We start from the raw sequence: 21,768 nt of genomic DNA, 5'->3' as shown, positions 1-21,768 counted from the left end.
GTAGTTCCGTTCAGCTGGGGTGAGTTTTTTGGAGTAGTACGCACACGGATGGAGGGATTGGGGTTCACCAGACCATTGTGATAGAACGGCTCCGACGCCTACGTCTGCCGCATCCACTTCCACTATGAAGGCCTTCGACGGGTCAGGATGTTGAAGTATGGGTGCTGATGTAAACATGAGCTTAAGGTGGTCGAAGGCTTGTTGAGCTTCAGGGGTCCATTGAAGTACCTTGCGTCCTCCCTTCAAGAGAGAGGTAAGAGGTGCTGAGAGGAGACTATAATTCTTAATAAAGTGGCGGTAAAAGTTGGCGAAGCCCAAGAAGCGTTGGAGTTCTTTTACCGATTTGGGTTCCGCCCAGGTGGTTACTGCATCTACCTTACCAGGCTCCATACGAACTCCCTCCGCAGAGATCACGTATCCGAGGAAGGAGACGGTGGGTTGATGGAATTCGCATTTCTCCTGTTCCAGGTAGAGTTGGTATTTGCGGAGACGTTGAAGGACCTGGCGAACATGGTCGTGGTGTTCTTCTAGGTTTCGTGAGTAGATCAGGATATCATCAATGTAGATGATGGTAAAACGATGGAGGAAGTAACGGAATATTTCATTCATGAATTTTTGAAATATGGATTGACTGTTGGCCAGGCCGTAGGGCATCACCTGATATTCATAGTGTCCAGTCGGGGTAATGAAGGCGGTCTTCCACTCGTCCCCTTCTCGGATACGGATCAGGTTGTAGGCACTGCGGAGGTCGAGCTTGGTAAAGATGCGGGCCTCTCGTAACTCCTCTAGAGCTGCTGGAACTAGTGGAAGTGGATAGGCAAACTTTACTGTAGCTTCATTCAGTACCCGATAGTCTATGCAGGGTCGGAGCCCTCCATCCTTCTTCGGGACAAAGAAGAAACTGGACGCTGCTGGGGACGTGGAAGGTCTGATGAACCCTTGTTGGAGTGCCTCTTGGATGTAGTCATTCATGGCCTCCTGCTCAGGACGAGAAAGAGGATAGACCTTTCCATGGGGTAGTTTAGCATCTGGCAGTAGGTCGATACTACAGTCCCAGGGCCGGTGAGGTGGTAGTTGAGTGGCTCGTTCCTTGCTGAAGACGTCTGAAAAGGATTGATAGATGGTGGGAATGTTGACTGTGGAATGAGTGTTGGGGCTCTCTATGGTGGTTGCATTGAGGGAAACAGCGGGACGAGGTTGCTGTGAAGCAGACGAGGGAGAACGGTATCCGTGGTTCTGGCATCCTGCACTCCAGCTTAGGATTTCTCCTGTGCTCCAGTCGATGTGAGGTTGATGTTCTGCTAGCCATGGTCTGCCCAGGATGACGTCCACATTTGCTCGGGGAAGTACGAGAAGGGTTAATTTTTCACGATGGTCATGTGGAGAAATTATTGTTACCTCTTTGGTGCGTCGGGTGATTTTACCATCGCCCAATGGTGAGTTCTGAATGGTAATGATGCGATATTTGATCTCATTTTTAACGGTGGGAATTTGATGCTTGGCAATGAAATGTGAGGAGATAAAGTTGCCAGCCGCTCCAGAATCCACAAGAACATGTATGGGGAGAGTACGAGAGTTCACAGTTAGGCTTGCAGTAATACGGGGTAAGTGAGATATGGCAGGAGAAATGGCTACTGTACTCACCATTGGACGAGGTGGTCGAACTGGGCAGACGTGGATGAGATGGGAGGCTTCTCCGCAATATAGGCACAGACGGTTATCAATGCGACGTTTCCGCTCTGCAGGATCCAGATGATAAGAATCTGTGATCATGGGTTCTTCACAGTCTCGCTGGGGTGATGGAGCTCTGCATGGGAGAGAACTAGCCACAGACAATGTAAAGGGACAGGCAGAGAGGTGCTGCGAGACACTAGTAGCTTTCTTTATAAAAGTCTCTAGCGGTACATTATCCTCATAGATGACCATATGTTTGCGAATTTGTGGCTTGAGCCCTTGACGATAAGCCGCCAGGAGAGCAATCTGATTCCAACCACTATGGGCTGCTAGAGAGCGGAAGCGCAAGGTGTACTCGTGTATGCTGGTGGTACCTTGACGCAGAGTGATGAGTTCATCGTGCACTGAGAGGGGTGTGAGAGCGGCTCCGAACACTTCCTTGAAGTGCGAGGTGAATGCATTGTGTGAAGCTAGCGCTGGACTCCTTGATTCCCAGAGCGCATTGGCCCATTGAAGTGCCGGTCCAGTGAGAAGTGAAACAATGAAGGAGATTTTGGAGACTTCGTTAGGGAAATGGTGAGCATTCGCTTCAATGTAGAGAGAGCTTTGAAGGAGGAAACCATCACATCCGCCTGGGTCGCCGGAATAATTCAGGGGGCGAGAGATGGGCGTGTTGGAGATCGTTGTGGTGTTAGCTCTGGTCGCAAGGGGAACAGATTGCAGAGATTGACGGAGGGCATTCACCATTTCGGCGAATGGATCGGGAGAAGCAGTGGCTGATGACGTTGACGCCTCCATGAGCGAGCTGTAGGAATTCTTCGGGCTGGAATCCTGTCACGACCACACACACAAGGAGAGGGTAAGTAGATTTCAAGGTGTTTATTTACAGACGTGCACACTTCAAACAGGTGAGTATAGACTTCGGGATCCGAGTCATCAAACACAGTTCGATAAGGTAAACACAAGTTCTTAGGCAATCGCCAGCAAGAGTAACAGTCACATCCCTTAAAGTGGTTAACGTATGTTTCACAGGTTGATCCAGATGCAGTCCGAGAGGAGCACAGGAGAATCGAGAGAAGGAGGAGAAGATCCAAGGAGAGGTGTCCATGTAACTATGATTCCAGCCGGTGAGTGAATGGCAGAGGTGAGTATATAAAGGGAGTGCTGATTGCGATTCCAGGTGTGGGTGATTAGAACTCTGGTGATGGTTCACGGGTGTGGTGCAGTGGTGATTGGCTGGTTGGTGATGGATCACGGTGATTGGGGCTGAGGGAACGTGCTGAGGGTGTGACAGTTATTATCTGGTTGCTTCCTCTTTTTATTTTTCAAGGCCCAAATTGAACCACTCGGAAATCACGAGATCTTGTGCCACTAGATATCATTTTTTAGATTTTAGATTTTTTAGGTCTTGATTTCCAATTTATTAAAAAAAATATTCATATATTTTTGCAATATAGTAGTCAACATTTAAAGGGAATCAAAAAAGTTAAAGTCATCGTAAGACAAGAATAGGTATTGTTTTGGTTTTAGGACATCTTTGATTAAAGGTTTTGATCCACTTTAAATGCTGACTACATTAGATTTTATACATTAGAATTTATTTCTGGTCCCTAGTGCTTCCTCATTAGTGGGAAGAAAACTTTTACTAGATCAAAGATTTCAAACATTCTTTTTTATGCTAATGACTCTGTCATTGTGACATCATAATGTGTATGTCAATCTGGCAGTGTGTTCTTCATGAGCAGTAGTAATTTGTCTCGGACAAGGACGTAGAAAGGAGTTTATTATAGTCCAAAGACACAGGGTAACCCACACAAGGAAATAGGGAAGACAGACGTATTGGACAATAGAGACCCAACAGAGACAGAATGCACAGACTTTGATTTTAATATAAGGGGTAACTGGGGAACACGGGTGCACAAAATGACTAACTGGACTAAAGGAAAGGAACGGGACCAAAAAAGGGCACACTGAAACGAAAACAGGTCCATATTCCTGGCATATCGTCCCCCTTCTGGAAGGCGCATCCTTGCACTGATGGAACAACAGGAGGAGGAGAACGGACATCCGGGAGGAGGATGACGAACAGAGCCCAAGGAGGAGCCTGTCTCTGTATGTCCTGGTGTATCCTTCCCTTTCTCAGGGAACAAGGGTTGTAGTTGTAACCCGAAATGGTGATGTTAAAAATGCTAACAATGTCCTTTATTGTGCTTCAACAAAAAAACTGCACTTCCTGTGAGATCTCTTTTCAATTCATGATATACCAATGTGAAGTTCTTACACTGTAGACAGAGCGAACACATTGACCATAATCCATATTATTCCTTGCGCTTTTATGATTACCGAGTCAACTAGCTATATTGTGTTGGACTGAGCGTAAAGTGTACAATGGACAAAACATAATGAGAAACATAATTAGAAAGTTCCATTCTATACATTTAGTTTGAAACTCACTCTACACTAAGGGGATCTGTTAGGCTTCTCTCTATTATGAATTTTCATGTGCCTGTCAAGGCTTCCTTTTTGACTGAAACAGTGTCCACACTGTTTGCATGTGTGAGGCCTCTCTCCAGTATGAACTCTCATGTGCTTGTTAAGGGCTCCTTTTTCATTGAAACTCTTTCCACACTGTTTGCAGGTGTAAGGCTTCTCTCCAGTGTGGACTCTCATGTGAATGTTAAGGCTTCCTTTTAGTTTAAAACTCTTTCCACACCACTGGCAGGTAAAAGGGCTCTCCATGGTGTGAATTTTCTGGTGGACTTCAAGGTTTCCACTTTGATTGAACCTCTTTCCACACTGTTTGCAGGTGTAAGGCTTCTTTCCAGTGTGAATTATCATGTGTGTGTTAAGGTGTCCTTTTTGAGTAAAACTCTTTCCACACTGTTGGCATGTGTGAAGCTTCTTTCCAGTGTGAATTCTCATGTGTGGTAAGGTGTCCTTTTTGAGTGAAACTCTTTCCACATTGTTGGCAGGTAAAAGGGTTCTCCTTAGTGTGAATTTTCTGGTGGACTTTAAGATTTCCACTTCGAGCGAAACTCTTTCCACAATGTTGGCAGGTGTAAGGCTTCTCTCCAGTGTGAAGTCTTATGTGTCTGTTAAGGCATCCTTTTCGAGTGAAATTCTTTCCACACTGTTGGCAGGTAAAAGGGTTCTCTGAAGTGTACATTTTCTGGTGGACTTCAAGGTTTGTAGTTTGAGCTCTTTTTTGTGTAGAAGTCTTTTCAGACTCTAATGAACAAAAAGATTTTTCTCCAGACACAAAAGCATGAAGATTCTCAAACTGATCTTTCTCTTCAGTTTCATTCAGTACTTCTCTCTCCTCTTTCAGAGCTGTTAGGTCTAAGGTGGGAAAAAAGGAATAAAAGTTAACCTCAGTTTAATGGCACAAAACAATTAACATCAAAGCATGTAGATATGTAATGCATGTATGCTAGATCCTATACCAGGGTGTCCAAACCTGATCCTGCTCAGCCGGTACCCTACAGAGATTAGGCTGGCCATTATACAATTAATAAAAAACCTAGAAAATCTAATGACAGAGTTTAGGATCTATATATATATATATATATATATATATATATATATATACAGACTGATCTAAATTTTTCTGTACCATTTGTCACCTAGGGAATAAAATCCAACAAATTTAAAAAGAAAAAGAAAAAAAAGGGGATAAACCTCCGATCTCAACTGTCAGATGAAAAATTCATCACACAATTCTTTCTGAGGTTTTATAAATGGGGCAATTATGTTAGCCGATCAAAAAACGGGCTGTTACACTGACCTGCTAGGTCAATTAGGCCTGCAGCGACGCGTCGATGACGTCGACGACTCGGTTCTAAAAAAACGTCGACGTCAAATCCAGTAGTCGACACATCACGCCCACTCACCAGACGCATGTTGGCGACCAAAACAAAGCAGCATGGATAACGAAACTCCGTCCACTTCTCAGGTTCAGCAGCCTGCACTCCCAAGCAATACATGTCATCAGAAGCAGGGCTCGACTAGCGTAACTAGCGTAGCACCGAAACTTTGTTGAGAATGATTCTGAGTGTATTAAATACAGTGTAAACGGTGACTGAAAACGGACAGTATCAAGGATCAAGCTTGTGCAGCCTGACTCACCGAAATTTTAAAACTAATAGGCATAACAGCATACACAAAGAAACAAACATACTGCGGTAGAAAAAAAGATAAATATTGTATAACATATTATATAGGTAAGCAACATTACGATTGCAAACGTGACATTGATTTTATACAACAATAGTTCAATAAACTAGTATTTAATATTAACTAATATTAACTGACTTACATTTTTAGACAAATCACTGACTGTTTTTGTTAACGAAATAAGCAGCAGAACTGTCGCAAAACTGACAAACACACAGCGGTGTTTCAATACTGAATGATTTAGCATTTAATGAATGAGGTGAGTCAGTGAACGAACTGGTTGAATCTGTGATTCATTTATTAAGACAGTGACTTACTGCCACCTATTGGTGGTTCGTTTCATATTTAAAAGTAATGCATTTTTTCAACATTTTATATGTTAAAAAAAGTACAACATTAATCTTATAACATTATTTATGTATTTGCAGTTTTACTGTGTAAATGCATTTTTCGGAACCTTTTATCTTCATTAAACAGTCTAAGTAAATACATTTGCATTTTTGATACAGGCTGGGTTTTTCCTGTGCAGTGGAATTTAAGGCAAATATCACAAATATTCTGATTAAAGTAAGACCTTATAGAGCAGTTTTGAGACTGTTGCTTCAGAAAAGATTAATTTACGGCAAAAAAAGGCTCTTTTTTTGCCTTGGACAAGTAATTTTTCTTACTCGGACAAGTGAATGTCTGATTTACTTGTCCGAAGGCAAAGCACATGTCAAAGCTTAATGTCAAGCCCTGTCATCAGAAAACAACTCGCCGTCCTACCTCAAAGGTGTGGGGATATTTTAAACACAGCCAGAAACGTAACGGTATAGTTATATGCAGTCTCTGCAAGATGGAGCTAGCATACCACACCAGCACAACTTCCATTTGGGAGCATCTTTTAGGAGGAAACTGCTAACTATGTAAAAAAAAAAAAAAAAAAAAGATAAATCATCTAATTAGTCATTAGAATAGTCGACTATTCGATAAAATCATCGCCAGAATAATCGTTTTAAAAATAATCGTTTACCCCCAGCACTAAGGTCAATGTCAAAGTTTATTTATCTAATTTAAATTACTGTAAAAAACAACAAGTGTTTATTAAAGTGCTGTACAAGCATACTAAATTTAAAACAATAAACACATACAGTGGTGTGGAAAAGTGTTGGCCCCCTTACTGATTGTTTTTTATCTTCTTTTTTTGCATGCATCACACTTTAATGTTTCAGATCATCAAACAAATGTAAATATTAATCAAAGATAACCAAAGTAAACACAACATAGTTTTTTAATGAAGCTTTTTTTATTATGTAGGGAAATCAAAACCCACATGGTGAGTGTTTGCCCCCTAAGCTTAACTGTTTGGGCCACCCTTAGCAGCAACAACTGCAATCAAGCGTTTGTGATAACTTGCAATGAGGTCACGAACAGATGGCCGGACATTGTCCTTCAGGATTTACTGGTAGACAGCAGAATTCATGGTTCCATTTATCACAGCAAGTCGTCCAGGGGTGCGTTTCCCAAAAGTTCGGTCGTTTCCAATATAGTTCAATGGAACTAACGATCATAGTTAGCTAACGATGCTTTTGGGAAACGTACCCCAGGTCTAGAAGCAGCAAAACAGCCCCAGCCATCACACTACCACTGTTCTTTTTCTGAAATGCTGTGTTACTTTAATGCCAGATGTAATAGGACACACACCTTCCAAAAAGTTAAACTTTTGTCTCGTCGGTCCCTCATTAGAGTATTTTCCCAAAAGTCTTGGGAATCATCAAGACGTGTTCTGGCAAAACTGAGACAAGCCTTTATGTTCTTTTTGCTCAGCAGTGGTTTTTGTCTTGGAACTCTGCCATGCAGGCCATTTTTGCCCAGTCTCTTTCAAGCAGTTGTGCAATTGATTTTGTTGTGGGGTCTTTTGTGATCTCTTGGATGAGTCATCGCTGCACTCTTGGGGTAATTCTGGTCAGCCGGCCACTCCTGGGAAGGTTCACCACTGTTCCATGTTTTCGCCATTTGTGGATAATGTCTCGCTGGAGTCCCAAAGCTTTAGAAATGGCTTTATAATCTTTTCCAGACTGACTGGTCTAAATTACTTTCATTTTCATTTGTTCCTGAATTTCTTTGGATCTCAAAATGTGTAGCTTTTGAGGACCTTTTGGTCTACTTAAGTCAGGCAGGTCGTATTTATGATTTGTTGATTGCGAACAGGTGTGATTCAGGCCTGGGTGTGGCCAGAGAAACTGAACTCAGGTGTGATAAAACACAGTTATGTTTTAACACTTTTCCACACACAGGGACATGTGGAATTGGATTTTGTTTTCCCTTCATTAAAAGAACAACACTTTTTCACACCACTGTAAAACAGACAAGAGTCCAACACAATCATAAAATCTAAACACTCATACTGTGTTAAAAGCCAAAGTGTAAAGATGAGTTTTAAGACTAGGTCCCCCGGTTTTTAACCTTATGGCAGGAACAACCAAAAGTAAATGCTCAGTGGATCTAAGTGCTCTTGTTGGAGTGTATAGCTGTATTAAGTCAAAATATTCTAGTCCATTTAGTGATTTAAACACTAAAACCAAAATCAATTAAAATCGATTCTAAAATGAACAGGAAGCCAGTGGAGAGGTGCCAGAATTGGTGTAATATGTTCTCATTTGTGTTCCTGTCAACATACGAGCAGCAGCATTCTGTACCAACTACAAATGTATGAGAGAAGCCTGGTTAATACCTAAAAATATGTATAACTCTTTCATACTCACTAAAAGATAGAAAAGACTTCACTTTGGATAATTGCCTCAACTGGAAACAACTAGCTTTAATTACTGAATTACCCTTTTTATCCAGTTTTCACTCCATAATAACACCCACATTTTTTGCATTGGGCTTCACATATAATCTTAAAACACCAAGATCCAACTGAGAAGAGTCATGAGCACCCCTAGATCCAAATACCACAACTTTTCTTTTCTTCATTAAGCTTTAAAACATTTTTAGAGCCAACCAGGTTTAATGTCTTCAAGACAGTACAAAAATGGTGCTATGGACTTTTTATCTTTCTATTTCAAGTGCAGATAAAGCTGAGAATCATCTGCATAAAAATGAAACGAGATGCCAGACTTCCTACAGATGGACCCTAGGGGAAGCAAATATATAGAGAACAAAATAGGCCCAAGAATGGAACCTTGAAAACACTTTTTTTTTCTTTCTCTCTCTCTGTTTTGGCCTTCCGTCCACACTGATATGGCATTTTTATCAAGGAAAACTATTGTTTACTCCAATTTTCCTGTTTTTATACTAAAAGTGGCATTTTGCTAGTGAAAAGTACTTGCTTTATTTTACTTAAAGTCTGGATAGAATTACCCCCTCCATCAGTTTGAGAACCACTGGTTAATACTGTTCTCATGGTGAAATACAGCACCTTCTATGTGCCCTGCTGCTCCACTCTGATGCTCCTGAACAGCGGTCATCTATTTATTCACTTAATAATATTAATATTATTAAAATTATTTTCCTCTCTTTTAATTTTTTTTAGTTAATTGTTTTCTTGTCAGACTTGCTTTATATTTACAGCTCTGTTTCTCCTATTTTATGCTGTTTTTCTGTATGTCCGACATTGTCTAAAACAACTATATATATATATATATATATATGTATATATTATTTTTATTTTTTTTCGGCAAATGAAATGATCTTACTAGAGGAAATTGCATGAAAAAGTATTATCCGTTCCATTTGTATAGTCTCAGTGAGCTTTAATAAGGTTTCAGGTACGCGTAGAAAGGCAAATGTAACACTTTCTTACATTTAAGTGGATGAGAAACTTTTGGAAAATGCTCGAAAACGCTTAGGGGCTAGTGTGGATGGAGAAATTTTTAAAAACAAAAACACCTTTCCATTGATATCCGGATTAATTTAGATGTAGCTTTACTGTCCACTGGCTGTTTTATTTGCTTATCAAATACTTTAAATGAACAAATGTAGTCAGCATGCAGTAGCCAAATGTGATTACTTACATTTCAAGGTTTGTGCAAATAATTTTCTTAAATACTTTTGCATAATTGGCCAAAGTGCTATCAATGGTTTTAATATTAGAAGCAGATATTGGGTTTAATATTACTGAAAAATGTTTAAGGCTTATTTCCATATTATTGTTACAACATAAATGCATGATCTCATAATAACAAATGTTCAGTGTGAACGCAGGATATTGAAGGCAGGGTTAGTATTTGTCATGTGATCTCAACACTTCTGTCAAATGTCTTAACATTTCTACACTCCTGTGACATTGTTCATAAATATCATTCATTTCTGTAGTGAGTTCATCTTTGAGAATAAAAACCAACCTGTTTGTTTCTCAGTATCTTCATGTTTGACTCTGAATGTTTCTTCGATCTTCATGTCTTCACTCTCCTCTTTAATAAACGTCATCTTTATAATAGTGTGTCACATGGATCTCTGATGTTTCTCCAGGAGTTTTTCTGTGTGTTTGTCCTGTTTAAGATGAGAATAATTAAAGATAAAATAAATGCAAACTAAACACACTCTGGGTGCGTCTCAGTTAGTTCAGTAGTCAGAGTGAGAGCTAATAGATTTGGTAATAACTATACACAAATTACACAGATCGTTCATATTTAGGTAGGCTAGTTTTAATTTACATTTGGTATTTAATTATTTGTACGTCATATATAATATATAAAACTTGAATGAAATTATTCTTGGTTGTGATTCACTCGTTTGTGTTTGTTGTTGTCGTTTGTAGTCCGCGTGCCGCTGAATCGAATCACTGAATCATTTCACAAATTATTTGATTCAAATGATTCGGATTCTCAGTTTCTCTCATCACTTCTTATCATCACACGATTGATTCATGATATAGAGAGAGAGAAATGAGACGAACTTTCTCTGTTACTAAAGGCTAACGCTTTAACTAACACTAAATAAAGCATTACAATGTTATATTTAAGAATGATGCATTTATTTTACGTAACTTGTAAAAAAACCCGCTTTAATTCATTGATTTAAAAACTTTAAAACCACGAACCTTTCTTCAGGTGAATCACAACAGATGAGGAGCGCGGCGAATCTTAATGACGTCACAGCACCAGAGCAAAATAAAAGTCCTATTCGTTCACTTCTCTCTCACTGAAGTCTGACTCGATGTCTTCTTAGGAAATTAATAAGTGTACAGCTCAGACTGCCTCACCTGCATCGATTGCATCTGAAATATTATTTAGGACCCTCAGATGAACCCTCTGCTATGAAAACACTGTAATTTGCCCAACACAACTTTTTCTAGTACATTGAAGATTAAAAGAAACACAGAAATAAGCAAATAGTTATTTAAAATAGACACGTCTAAGTAATAATTACTGTAAAATATAATTATTCGTTAAATATAAAATATAGTTTTGGGTCTAAATTTAATCATAGCCTAAGAAAAAAGCATATAGATAAATACATTTTTAATTTATTATGAGTGTTATTATGCTGATTGTTTTAGAGTTGCTGAAAATCTGGGCAAATTCCTGTAAATACTGTAAATCAATAACCTCAATGTACTGTTTTATTCCAACAGCAAACAAGGAAATGTTTTGAAAGAAAAAATATATGTATTTTTGTGTGTCATACATATTCAAATGTATTGCAATACTTTAAAAAGTATGTGTAATAGGTAGACCATAAAACTAAACAAATATAGTGTAAATATCTCTGAATTGAAGAAACATAGGTTTGTAAAAATGGAGATATATGGTGAGTTTGAAACCCCATCCAACAAAGTTTCATGTGAACACCTGACAACTGGACAACATTTAGTATTATGAATGTGTTTATTTATTCAATGAAAACTACTGCAGTAACACAACATTTAAGACATGTCAGAATTACCTGGAATGCTTGTTATTTAACACATATTAGATATTGCTGACACTTTCTAGACAATTTAATACAATGATGAAAGACTATTTGTAGCCAAGTTTGATTATCTATTACTTCCCCATATGAAGATTTTGAAAATGCAGCAGTAAACCAACAATAAAGTCATGACTGTAATGTATGGATGTCTATTGTTGGTTTGGTAGTCGTCACATCCACTGCTGCTCTGAGATCTGGATCAGCTGCTGTCCGTGGTGCTGAACATCATACAAGTCAAATCAAGAATCAAGGACCATTTAGCTTCAGTTCTGTGAGTTTATTATGCTTTGTAAACCAGCGATTCTGTCATAATTTTAAGGAAATGTATGCTCTTCATTAGTTTCTATGTTCATATGTTTACTTTTTTGACAAATAGATCAACTCTATATGTTAGAAATAAGTTTTATAGTAGGTGTAACAAGGATTGACAACTATTATTAAAATAAAGTGACGCCTCCTGATGATGATTGATTGCTGATTCTACATAATAGGATATCTAGGTCACATCAGGTCATGGTACTATACAAACTGACAACTTTTATTATGACTTTGAGGCCTGTTGACAGCTTATGTTCAAGTTTTACAGGTATTAATGGCAGCATTGCCTCTTAGCATTCTGAATGATTAGCTCTTTAGACATGGGGATGAAGGTGCTTTAAAAAAGCAGCAGCAAAAAATAATGACTATGAATGAGTCAGAAAAAGAGAAAGGACATATTTAAATTTTTATTAATAAACTGTGTTTTCCAAGTCAGCACCTCGATCGGCCCCGATGTTCGGCGCAGATTATCTTGTAATGTGAGGCGTTCAAAGATCGAATCTTGCATCTCCCGATCTGCTAGCTCACAGATCGGGGCTGCCCCGATCAAATCAAACATGTTTGATATTTAACCCTCAATAGGTCCTTGGGGTCTATATGACCCCGATCGACGTTTCCTTGATTAAAAAAAAGGGTTCCCTTCATCTGAGAGGAAAAATATTTTGTGACTTTTCCTACATAATCTGTCTATACACACACACAAAAACCGGGCTTGATTCGATTGTTCTGAAGGTATGTATTTTATTTTTTTTTACTAATCTGGTCTTCGGGGTCAATATGACCCCACATTGAAATGAATGGGAAATTTGAAAAAGCTCAATATTTTTTCTTCATTTGTCAAAAAAAAATCTATAAATCCGGCATAAATCAGAAAATTCACACATAGAAATGAAGGCCTACTACTAGAGCATAGATGTGATGTAAAAAAGACATGCTCACTCACACACACACACACGCACACACACACACACACAGACAAACAAACACACACTTACATATGCACCCATGTATTCTCTCACTCTCTCTCTTTCTCTCTCTCTCTCTCACACACACACTCACACACACACACACACACACACTCTGACTCCAAATCTTGTCCTTTAGGTATGTCTTAGGTGGCATTTAGGTGGCATCCTTTAGGTGGCATTTAGGTGGCATTCTGTCAAATTTCTGTGGCATTATGTAAAAATAGACATTTCAAAATGCACCAAAACTACAAAAATTCTACTATTTGAAAAAAAAATTATAATTTTAAATGTATTTTATTATGTTTATATGTAAATAAATTCAAAAAATGTATTTCAAAAGTTGTAATACAACAGTTGGCTACATGCAGTAAAATGAATGGCTCTCTATTGGCCTCTGCTGGTCAAAACTATTTATTTCTTAAACTGAAAAGAATTAAGGTTTATCTCAAACCAGGAGATGGCGTACTTCTACACATAACACCTGGATCAATATCCAAAAACAATTTAAATTAAATTTAGATCACAATTTAAGTGAATTTTTCATAAAAAATTAAAATTTCATAGGCAAGCTTATGGTGTAGTTGAGGAATTGTGTGGTAAACAGGTACAAAAGTACTTCATATCTCCCAAAACACAGCATTAATGAATAGATGAGAAGTAAACAAAAAAAATAATATATTATTTGTATAATTAAAAATGTATATTTTTTGTATAATTTCTCTATCAATTGTTGGGGTCATATAGACCCCAAAGACCAAATTGATGAACTGGAAATGAAGACCTTACTAGGGTTAAGATTTTAAATCGCGATGATGACGCTATGTGCTTATCAGTACTTTCACAACAGCCAATGCGTGACCACAAAACACGGGTCGTTTGATAGTGGAGATGAAGGAAACTGCTTCTTGAGTTTTTGTAGTAACTGTCTTGTCAGCATAATGTGTCGAAAACGTACCACAACTGTAAGGAGAAAGAGGAGCTATGCTGAGGTAAAATTGTCTTATAGTTTTGAATAGGCAGATTTTTACCACAGCGGTAGCGAAGTGTTTTATAAATATATATACTGACGTTTGTGTACATAGGCCTATATATAAATACATATGTATATAATTTTGAAACACAAAATAAATTAGGCTCAAACATTATTAACAAACGTGCCTGTTTATTTTAGCACTTACATCAGTGAACAAAAAACGCTCAAATAAATTAAAGAAATAATATATTTAAATAAGAAAGTAGCCTAAATACAATGTTAAATAGGCTATTAAACAAACATTCGTTGCAAAAATGTCGGACAGCTCATCAGAACTACTGGCCCGAGTCCCACTGGAACCTGTCTTTTTCCTCTTTCTCTTCCCCATTACACAGCTGCTGTCTTTAATAGCAAAGTGATTACATTTATTTTCGTTTCTTTAGTTTATAAAGTGAATTTAGAGATATATTTGGAACATTTTTTGTTTGTTCAATTCAAGTTTTTTTTTTTTTTTAAGTAATGCGACCAACGGCAAACAGATCAATTTAGCCTTCTCAAGCCATCACGATTTAAATTAAAATCTATATATAAACTTAAAGCATATCATAATATTTGTTTAATCGTTTAACCTAGATAATGTGTGCTAATAGGCACATATCCAATCGTTTGCGGAGATTGAAAGCTGGAGCGCGCCTATAGGACATGCATTCGCCGGTGCAATGTGAAACTTCATTTTTGCTCATAAAGCGGTCAGAGTAATATATCATCCAGAATTGTGAAGGGTCTACCTTAGTTCGTGTGTACACAGCGTTAACAAAACATGCTTTTGAAGAAAACAAACAGGATATGCTTTCTGATGTCTGGTGTTAAAAAGGAGCGCTTCACAATAATTAATATACGCTTTAAATTATTACTTCACTAGCCTACTATAAAACGAAATAATTAAAATCGAAAACAAAACTCTTTCATAAGCTATAGGCCTAATTTATAAAGATGCATTTAGGCTTTAAAAGTGAGCAGATGGCGAGTCAAGATAGTCAACTTCATCTTTGCGACACGGACTTATTATTATTAATTCAAATATCTCCTTAATTTTTGCCCCGACACATTCATGGTAATTACTTTGGTAAAATACCGCTTTTATTGTTTTCTAATCAAAAGTAGATACTGTAGAGCTGGACATTTTAATAAGGATCAAATGAGTGAGTTCAGCTTTGAGAAATGAAAACCAACCTGTTTGTTCCTCAGTATCTTCATGTTTGACTCTGAATGTTTCTTCAATCTTCATGTCTTCACTCTCCTCTTTAATAAATGGCATCTTTATAATTGTGTTTCACGTGGATCTCAGCTGCTTCAGCAGGAGTTTTTCTGTGTTTGGAAGAAAGAAAAATAAATGTACACTAAAACTCTGGGTGTGTCTCAATTAGCTCCCTAGCAGTCATTTAACAGATTACACTTTCATGAAAACATTTGCTGTTTGTAGTCGTTGTCGTTTCAAGTGTTTGTTGTTCTCGTTGTATTTCCAGTGTTTTGAGCAGCAGATGTCGTCAGTGTGCGGCGATTCAAAACAGTGAATCATTTGGGAATCGATTGATTCAGTTGACTCGGAATTTCCAAAAGATCCGTTTCTATCAACATTACTGACGGTGACCGAATTCGTTAGGAAAAAATATTCACTATATAGGGACTACACTAAAGTGTCACTAAATAAAGCATAACAGTGTTGTATTGGCTAACAAATCATTTCACAGTTTTATATGCAATTCTCTAAACGATTTGGCTTGATTCAAACACTTTCAGTTGTTAAAAGCACACACCTTTCTCCGTTTGAATCCCAAATGCAGGAGCGCGCGCCGCAGCCTTATGACGTCATATCTCCAGAACAAAATAAAAGTCTTGATCGCTGAAATCAATATAATTTTTATATTATAAAACAAGTATAATACTGTAAAGCTGTACCTAGTATGTAGGATGAATTGAAGGGACAAACTGCAGATCTGTCACAAAAGTCCAAAGCTAATTATGTAATTTTATATCTAGTACATTTTGACATTTGTGATATTCTCAACAAGTCCAGTATTTCGATATTCAAATTACATGACTGAAAAAAAAAAGAATATTAATATTTCAAGAGATGTTTTTTAAAATCACAATTAAATTTGTGTTTGCAGAGAGATTGAACGATTACCCAGATAGCACAGGCACGTCGCAGAGACGTCTATGCGACGTCGTCTTTTTCATCTGGCAGATGTCTGGCAGAGGGCGTTTGCTCATCTGGCAGGCGTCGCCGAGACGTCCGTGCCAGATGTTAGAACGACGCTCAGCCTACTTATTTAAGACGTACATGAATTAAAACGTCCCTAATCCGCTCTTTAGACGATGTTAATCAGATGTTCATACATCTGCCAAATGTCTGATTCATGTCGGATAGCCGTCGTTTTATTAAAACACCCCCTCCCATTATTTGAATTAAATACCTTCCACCACGTCTATAATCCTCCCGAATGCATGTTACAATGACCAAATATGATAATAAATAAATAAACCACACTCTCAACTAATAATAAAACACACATTCGTTGATTTTATTAAACAAAATACATTTAATAAGCAAAGCAAACATTTATTTATACAAAAACGAGATAGCAAACTTTATGCAGACAAAACGATACACTTTTTATCACTATTTATAACATACATGCATACAAAAAAAAACAATAAAAAATTACATCCTCCCTGGGGCCAAGCGAAGGAAATCTTTTATGTATTTTTCCGCTTCTGATTCCGTCGGAGACTGGAGGATCGGATTCCTCATAGCTGAAGCTGTAAGTTAAAATAAAATATTACAATAATTTCATAAATATAAACCAATCTTTTCCCACTTACACTTAATTAACGTCAGATATTTTTTTTTCTTCATCTAGTTCTTCTGAATAAACCGGACAAAGTTAACCAATGAGCATAACAAACCTAAAGCTAGTTTGCCAACCTGCTAATAAACAAGAAGAGGGCGCACGTGAACTACGCACGTGAGTTGAGGTGAGTCAAAGCTCTACCCGCATATTTCAACCTAACCATGTGCTGTGCAGAAGACACAAAAATGGCGAGGGAAGATTTGATTAAGGTAGGTGTATATTTTAAAACTAATTGTGCGATGTCTGCGATCGGTTTTATAATAACTTCCAAATTCATTTTGTTTCGGTTGATTACGATGACTCTCACCTGTTAGCTAGCGAGATACCATGCGTTTTGGTTGCAACTAAATTTCTAACGAATTTAACAGATTTTTAAAATCTCATTTAAGTTATTAACATTTCTAAATATTACATATTACAGAACACGGCTGATGCCACGTTATTTGACCAGTTTGAACCCTGTTATAAATCATTGCAGTACTTGACTAATGCTGTAATAACAGCTCCGCCATTAACCCTTTTATGTGGACAGTTATTTAACTTAATTTAATATGTTAGTATTTTATAAACTAAAATTGAATAAAATGTAGGTTTTATTCACCAAAAACCAACTGTCCACGGCACGCAACAGTGGAGTCAGATTGCAAGTCGAATTTCTGTAATCTGCTAGTAAATCTACTCTCTTTTTTCAAGAGATGCTATAAATTGTATTATATTGTGATATAACAAATATATAAACATAATTTTTTATAACATTAAATGGCAACTTTACATATGGAGACAAAATTGCATGTTGCTTGCCAAACAGGTACAGCACAGGTCAAGGAGTCAGTACAGAAGTAAGATGAAAATATAATAATAAGTAATAATATAATATAAGTTCTTAATATCAGCAATTTTTAATTAGATTTTTATGATTTGCCTATATTGCTAATAGGGTTCCTCATATATGTAACTAACGTTACCTATTATTGTTCCTACAATATAATTTTATTGTTATTATATTGTAATATTGCTTTTAATAACTAAACTGGTATAAATAGCATAACATGGCATTAAAAAACACAATATTCCATATTGTCAGCTGTGGCTTTATGTCCCAATTTACTCCTTTGTTGCATGGTGTCCACATACGTGGACAGGTAAATATTTTTCTAAATAACACTGGATTTTAATTTTAGCATCATATTAAAATAAAAAATCATAAAAAAGCTAGATAATGTTTTCTAGAATTCATGCATTAAAAGGGTTAATTATGTTACTTGTATTTGTACAACATTATAGAACTTACCTAATATGAGCGCTCCGACGTTAGATCTCCTGATCCCTCGCTTGTCTCCCCTCCCGCACCAGTTCAGTTGCCGGCGACGTCAGTGGAGAACAACTTGGAGCAAATCCTCCATACAGTTTTCTTCATGTTCGGCCCGCCACTGATGGATAATCTGTTCACCTTCAACAGGTAAATTTTGAAGTAATATTTTAGCATTAAATGGACCTGTATTCTGTACAATTCAGATTTTAATGTTTTTGAAAGAAGCCTCTTATGTTCACATTTGATTAAAAAACAACAGCAATATTATAAAATTATTTATGGGAACTTTTCTATTTTAAAATCTAGTTTGTTTTTGTGATGTAAAGCTAAATTTTCAGCATCATTACTCCGGTCTTCAGTGTCACATCCTTCAGAAATCATTCTAATATCTGATTTGCTGCTTAACAAACATTTATTTTTTATTAAACATCTATTGAGACACTCTAATTCCGAAAGCAAATCACAGTTTAAAATGAGTAAAATAATAAAACAAGTAAGTAACTGAGAAGTGTGCTGTGCAAAACGTTTATCTGATGAAATTGAGGTTTGACAAAACAGCACAGGTTCACGAAAACAGTGACAGCTTGCATGTAAAATGTAACCCTTCTGAAAATCTCAAACTCAAGCATAATAAATAATTGGGCATATAAGTTATAGCACCTAATGTAGATACATTTTTATTTGCCTTTTTGGATATAATATATACAATAGTCAAACATTTGAAGTGGATCAAAACCTTTAATCAAAGTTCTCCTAAAACCAGAGCAAAAGCCGTTCTTGTTTTAGGACAACTTTAATTCTTGATCCACTTTAAAAGTTGACTACTATATTTTAAGATTTCTATAAAAACCAAGTTTTTTACTGTGGTGGTAAGAATAAAAAAAGCAAACAAAAAAAGCAAAAAACAAACAAACAAAAAAACGCACATTCTCACATAACCTGACAACAGCTCAAAAGTGCATTTTAGTATCCCTATACTAAAATTACAATTTCAAAAACGTGATTTTATTTATTAGTCTTCACTTGGTCATGTGCCATTGGTTTTTGGACCCTAAGGACTGCTCTATTGTGGTATTATGTTTTTTGGAATTATAGTCATTTTGAAAAGAGACTATTTGATGAGTTTTTTTTAACAAATATTTTGCAGTTGGTTAATAAAATGGTGACTTTATATTTATTGTTTTTATTGATGATAATAATTGCATACACATTCAACCCTAAAAGGCTGAAACCACAGAGCCCCCAACATAACCCTGCAAATCAGCATAATTTCTATGAATTTCTAATATTTCTAAGAATCCAGGAAAGAAAAACAAAGCAATTGAACTTTTGTCAATAACTGCCAGTAATAATTCCTGTAACTGAGCAGAAATCAGTAAATTATGATTTTTTTAATGGTCGTTTGACACTGGAGGCTAGTGTAATGGGCAACTAAAAATAAAATTAATATTTGTGATATACCACAGTATATATATATATACACACAGTGCCTTGCGAAATTATTCATACCCCTTCATTTTTTTCACATTTTGTTTTGTTGCAGCATTATGTTAAACTGCTTTAAATTACTTTTTTTCCCCACATCAATCTACATCTTATACACCATAATGACAAAGCACAAAACAGGTTTGTAACAACTTTGCAAATTTATTAGAAATAAAACTGAAAAGATCCTGTTGCATAAGTATTCATACCCATTTTTGGAACACTCGCAATTTAGCTTAGGAGCATTCATATTGCTTCTAGATGTTACTACAATCAAGTGGAGTTAAACTGTGGCAACTTTATTTGAGTGAGTCTGATTTAGAAACACACACCTCTCAGAAAAGGTCTAACAGCTGAAAATGCATATCAGAGCAAAAACCAAGTCCTGAGGTCAAGATAACTGCCTGAAGAGCTCAGTGACAGACTTGTGTTAAGGCAATGATCTAGCGAAAGTTCAGGAACAAATCTGCTGCATTGAAGGTTCACAGAAGCATGTAGCCTCCATTATCCATAATGGAAGACGACTGGAACAACTAGGACTCTAGAAAATGTCCAAGCTGACAGAGATGGAGAGGTGAAAAAGTGAGGCAAAGAATGGCAGATAATTGACAAATGCAGATGTGCAAAGCTTGTCACATCAGACCCAAAAAGACTTGAGGCTGTAAAGGTGCTTCAACTATGGACTGAGTTAAGGGTATGAATACTTATGCAATGTACTTATTTCAGTGTTTTATTTTTAATACATTTGTAAAATTTGCAAATCTGGTTTTTGCGTTGTCATTATTATGGTGTATGGAGTTTAAATTTTACAAATGTATAAAAATAAAACACTGAAATGAGTGCATTGCATAAGTATTCATGAGTAACTCAGTACATAGTTGAAGCACCTTAACAGCCTCAAGTCTTTTTGGGTCTGATGTGACAAGCTTTGCACATCTGCATTTGGCAATTATCTTTGCCTCACCTTTTCATCTCTCAAGCTCTGTCAGCTTGTATGGGGGCAGGCAGACATTTTCTAGAGTCCTAGTTCCAATCGTCTTCCATTATGGAGGCTACATGCTTCTGTCAACCTTCAATACAGCAGATTTGTTTCTGAACTCTTCTCTAGATCATTGCCTTAACTCAAGTCTGTCAATCTCCGTATTTTATGGATCATACAGCTCTGAAATGTTCTACAGCCAGTTATCTTGGTCTTTGCTCTGATATGCATTTTCAGCTGTTAGACCTTTTCTGAGAGGTGTGTGTGTTTCTAAATCAGACGCAAATTAATTTGCCACAGTTTAACTCCACTCCAAGTGTAGGAACATCTAGAAGCAATATGAATGCCCCTGAGCTAAATTTTAGAGTGTCCCAGAAAAGGGTATGAATACTTATGCAACAAGATCTTTTCAGTTTTTTATTTTTAATAAATTTGCACAAATGATAAAAACCTATTTTTTGCTTTGCCATTATGGAGTGGAGAGTGTAGATTGATGTGATGTGGGGAAAAAAGTAATTTAAAGTAGTTTAACATAAGCCAGCAACATAATAAAATGTGAAAAAAATGAAGGGGTATGAATAATTTTACAAGGCACTATATATATATATATATATATATATATATATATATATATATATATATATATATATAAATTGCAAATGGAGAATTAATGAACATTAGAGACTTCTTTCAAAACCATTTCTAAGGTAGTTTGTAAACATTCACACATACAGTTACGCACAAACACAGTTTGTTTACATTTTGCAAGTAGTTGTAGGTTTGACAATTTGAGTGATTCTTACCATTCTCTGCATAAACCCTCTGTCAGACAATCTTTGTTCCAGCCTATCTAGATCCTCCGTAGATGCAATAGGAAAGACACTGCCCTCTTCCTCTTCAGCCATCTGCATTTGGGGTACAGCACGCCTGTTTCCCACTAGAGACTGGACCAATGACATAAGATGGTTTATCTTCATGTCCATTTTCTCTAGTGTTTCCAGAATTATTCTTTCTACAGCTGCAATACAGAAAATAATGTAATTTGGTATGTAGCTTTGATGAATGAATTAATG

General features: G+C 36.8%; 1 protein-coding gene across 1 annotated transcript in view; it reads right to left on the bottom strand.

Annotated features, from left to right (window-relative positions):
* Positions 1 to 3,551: 3,551 nt before the first annotated feature.
* Positions 3,552 to 21,768, bottom strand: part of LOC141339925 (uncharacterized) — a 184,729-nt gene continuing 166,512 nt past the window's right edge. Inside the window, exon 5 of the mRNA XM_073844986.1 lies at positions 3,552 to 4,361. Coding sequence (XP_073701087.1) covers positions 4,135 to 4,361 — 227 coding nt within the window. The 3' untranslated portion in view covers positions 3,552 to 4,134. The remainder of the gene's footprint in view (positions 4,362 to 21,768) is intronic.

The sequence above is a fragment of the Garra rufa genome, chromosome 1 (assembly GCF_049309525.1).
Source record: "Garra rufa chromosome 1, GarRuf1.0, whole genome shotgun sequence".
In the NCBI taxonomy this organism is placed as follows: Eukaryota; Metazoa; Chordata; class Actinopteri; order Cypriniformes; family Cyprinidae; genus Garra; species Garra rufa.
Note: the sequence above shows the minus strand (reverse complement) of the source record. Positions and strands in the feature narration are given on the sequence as shown.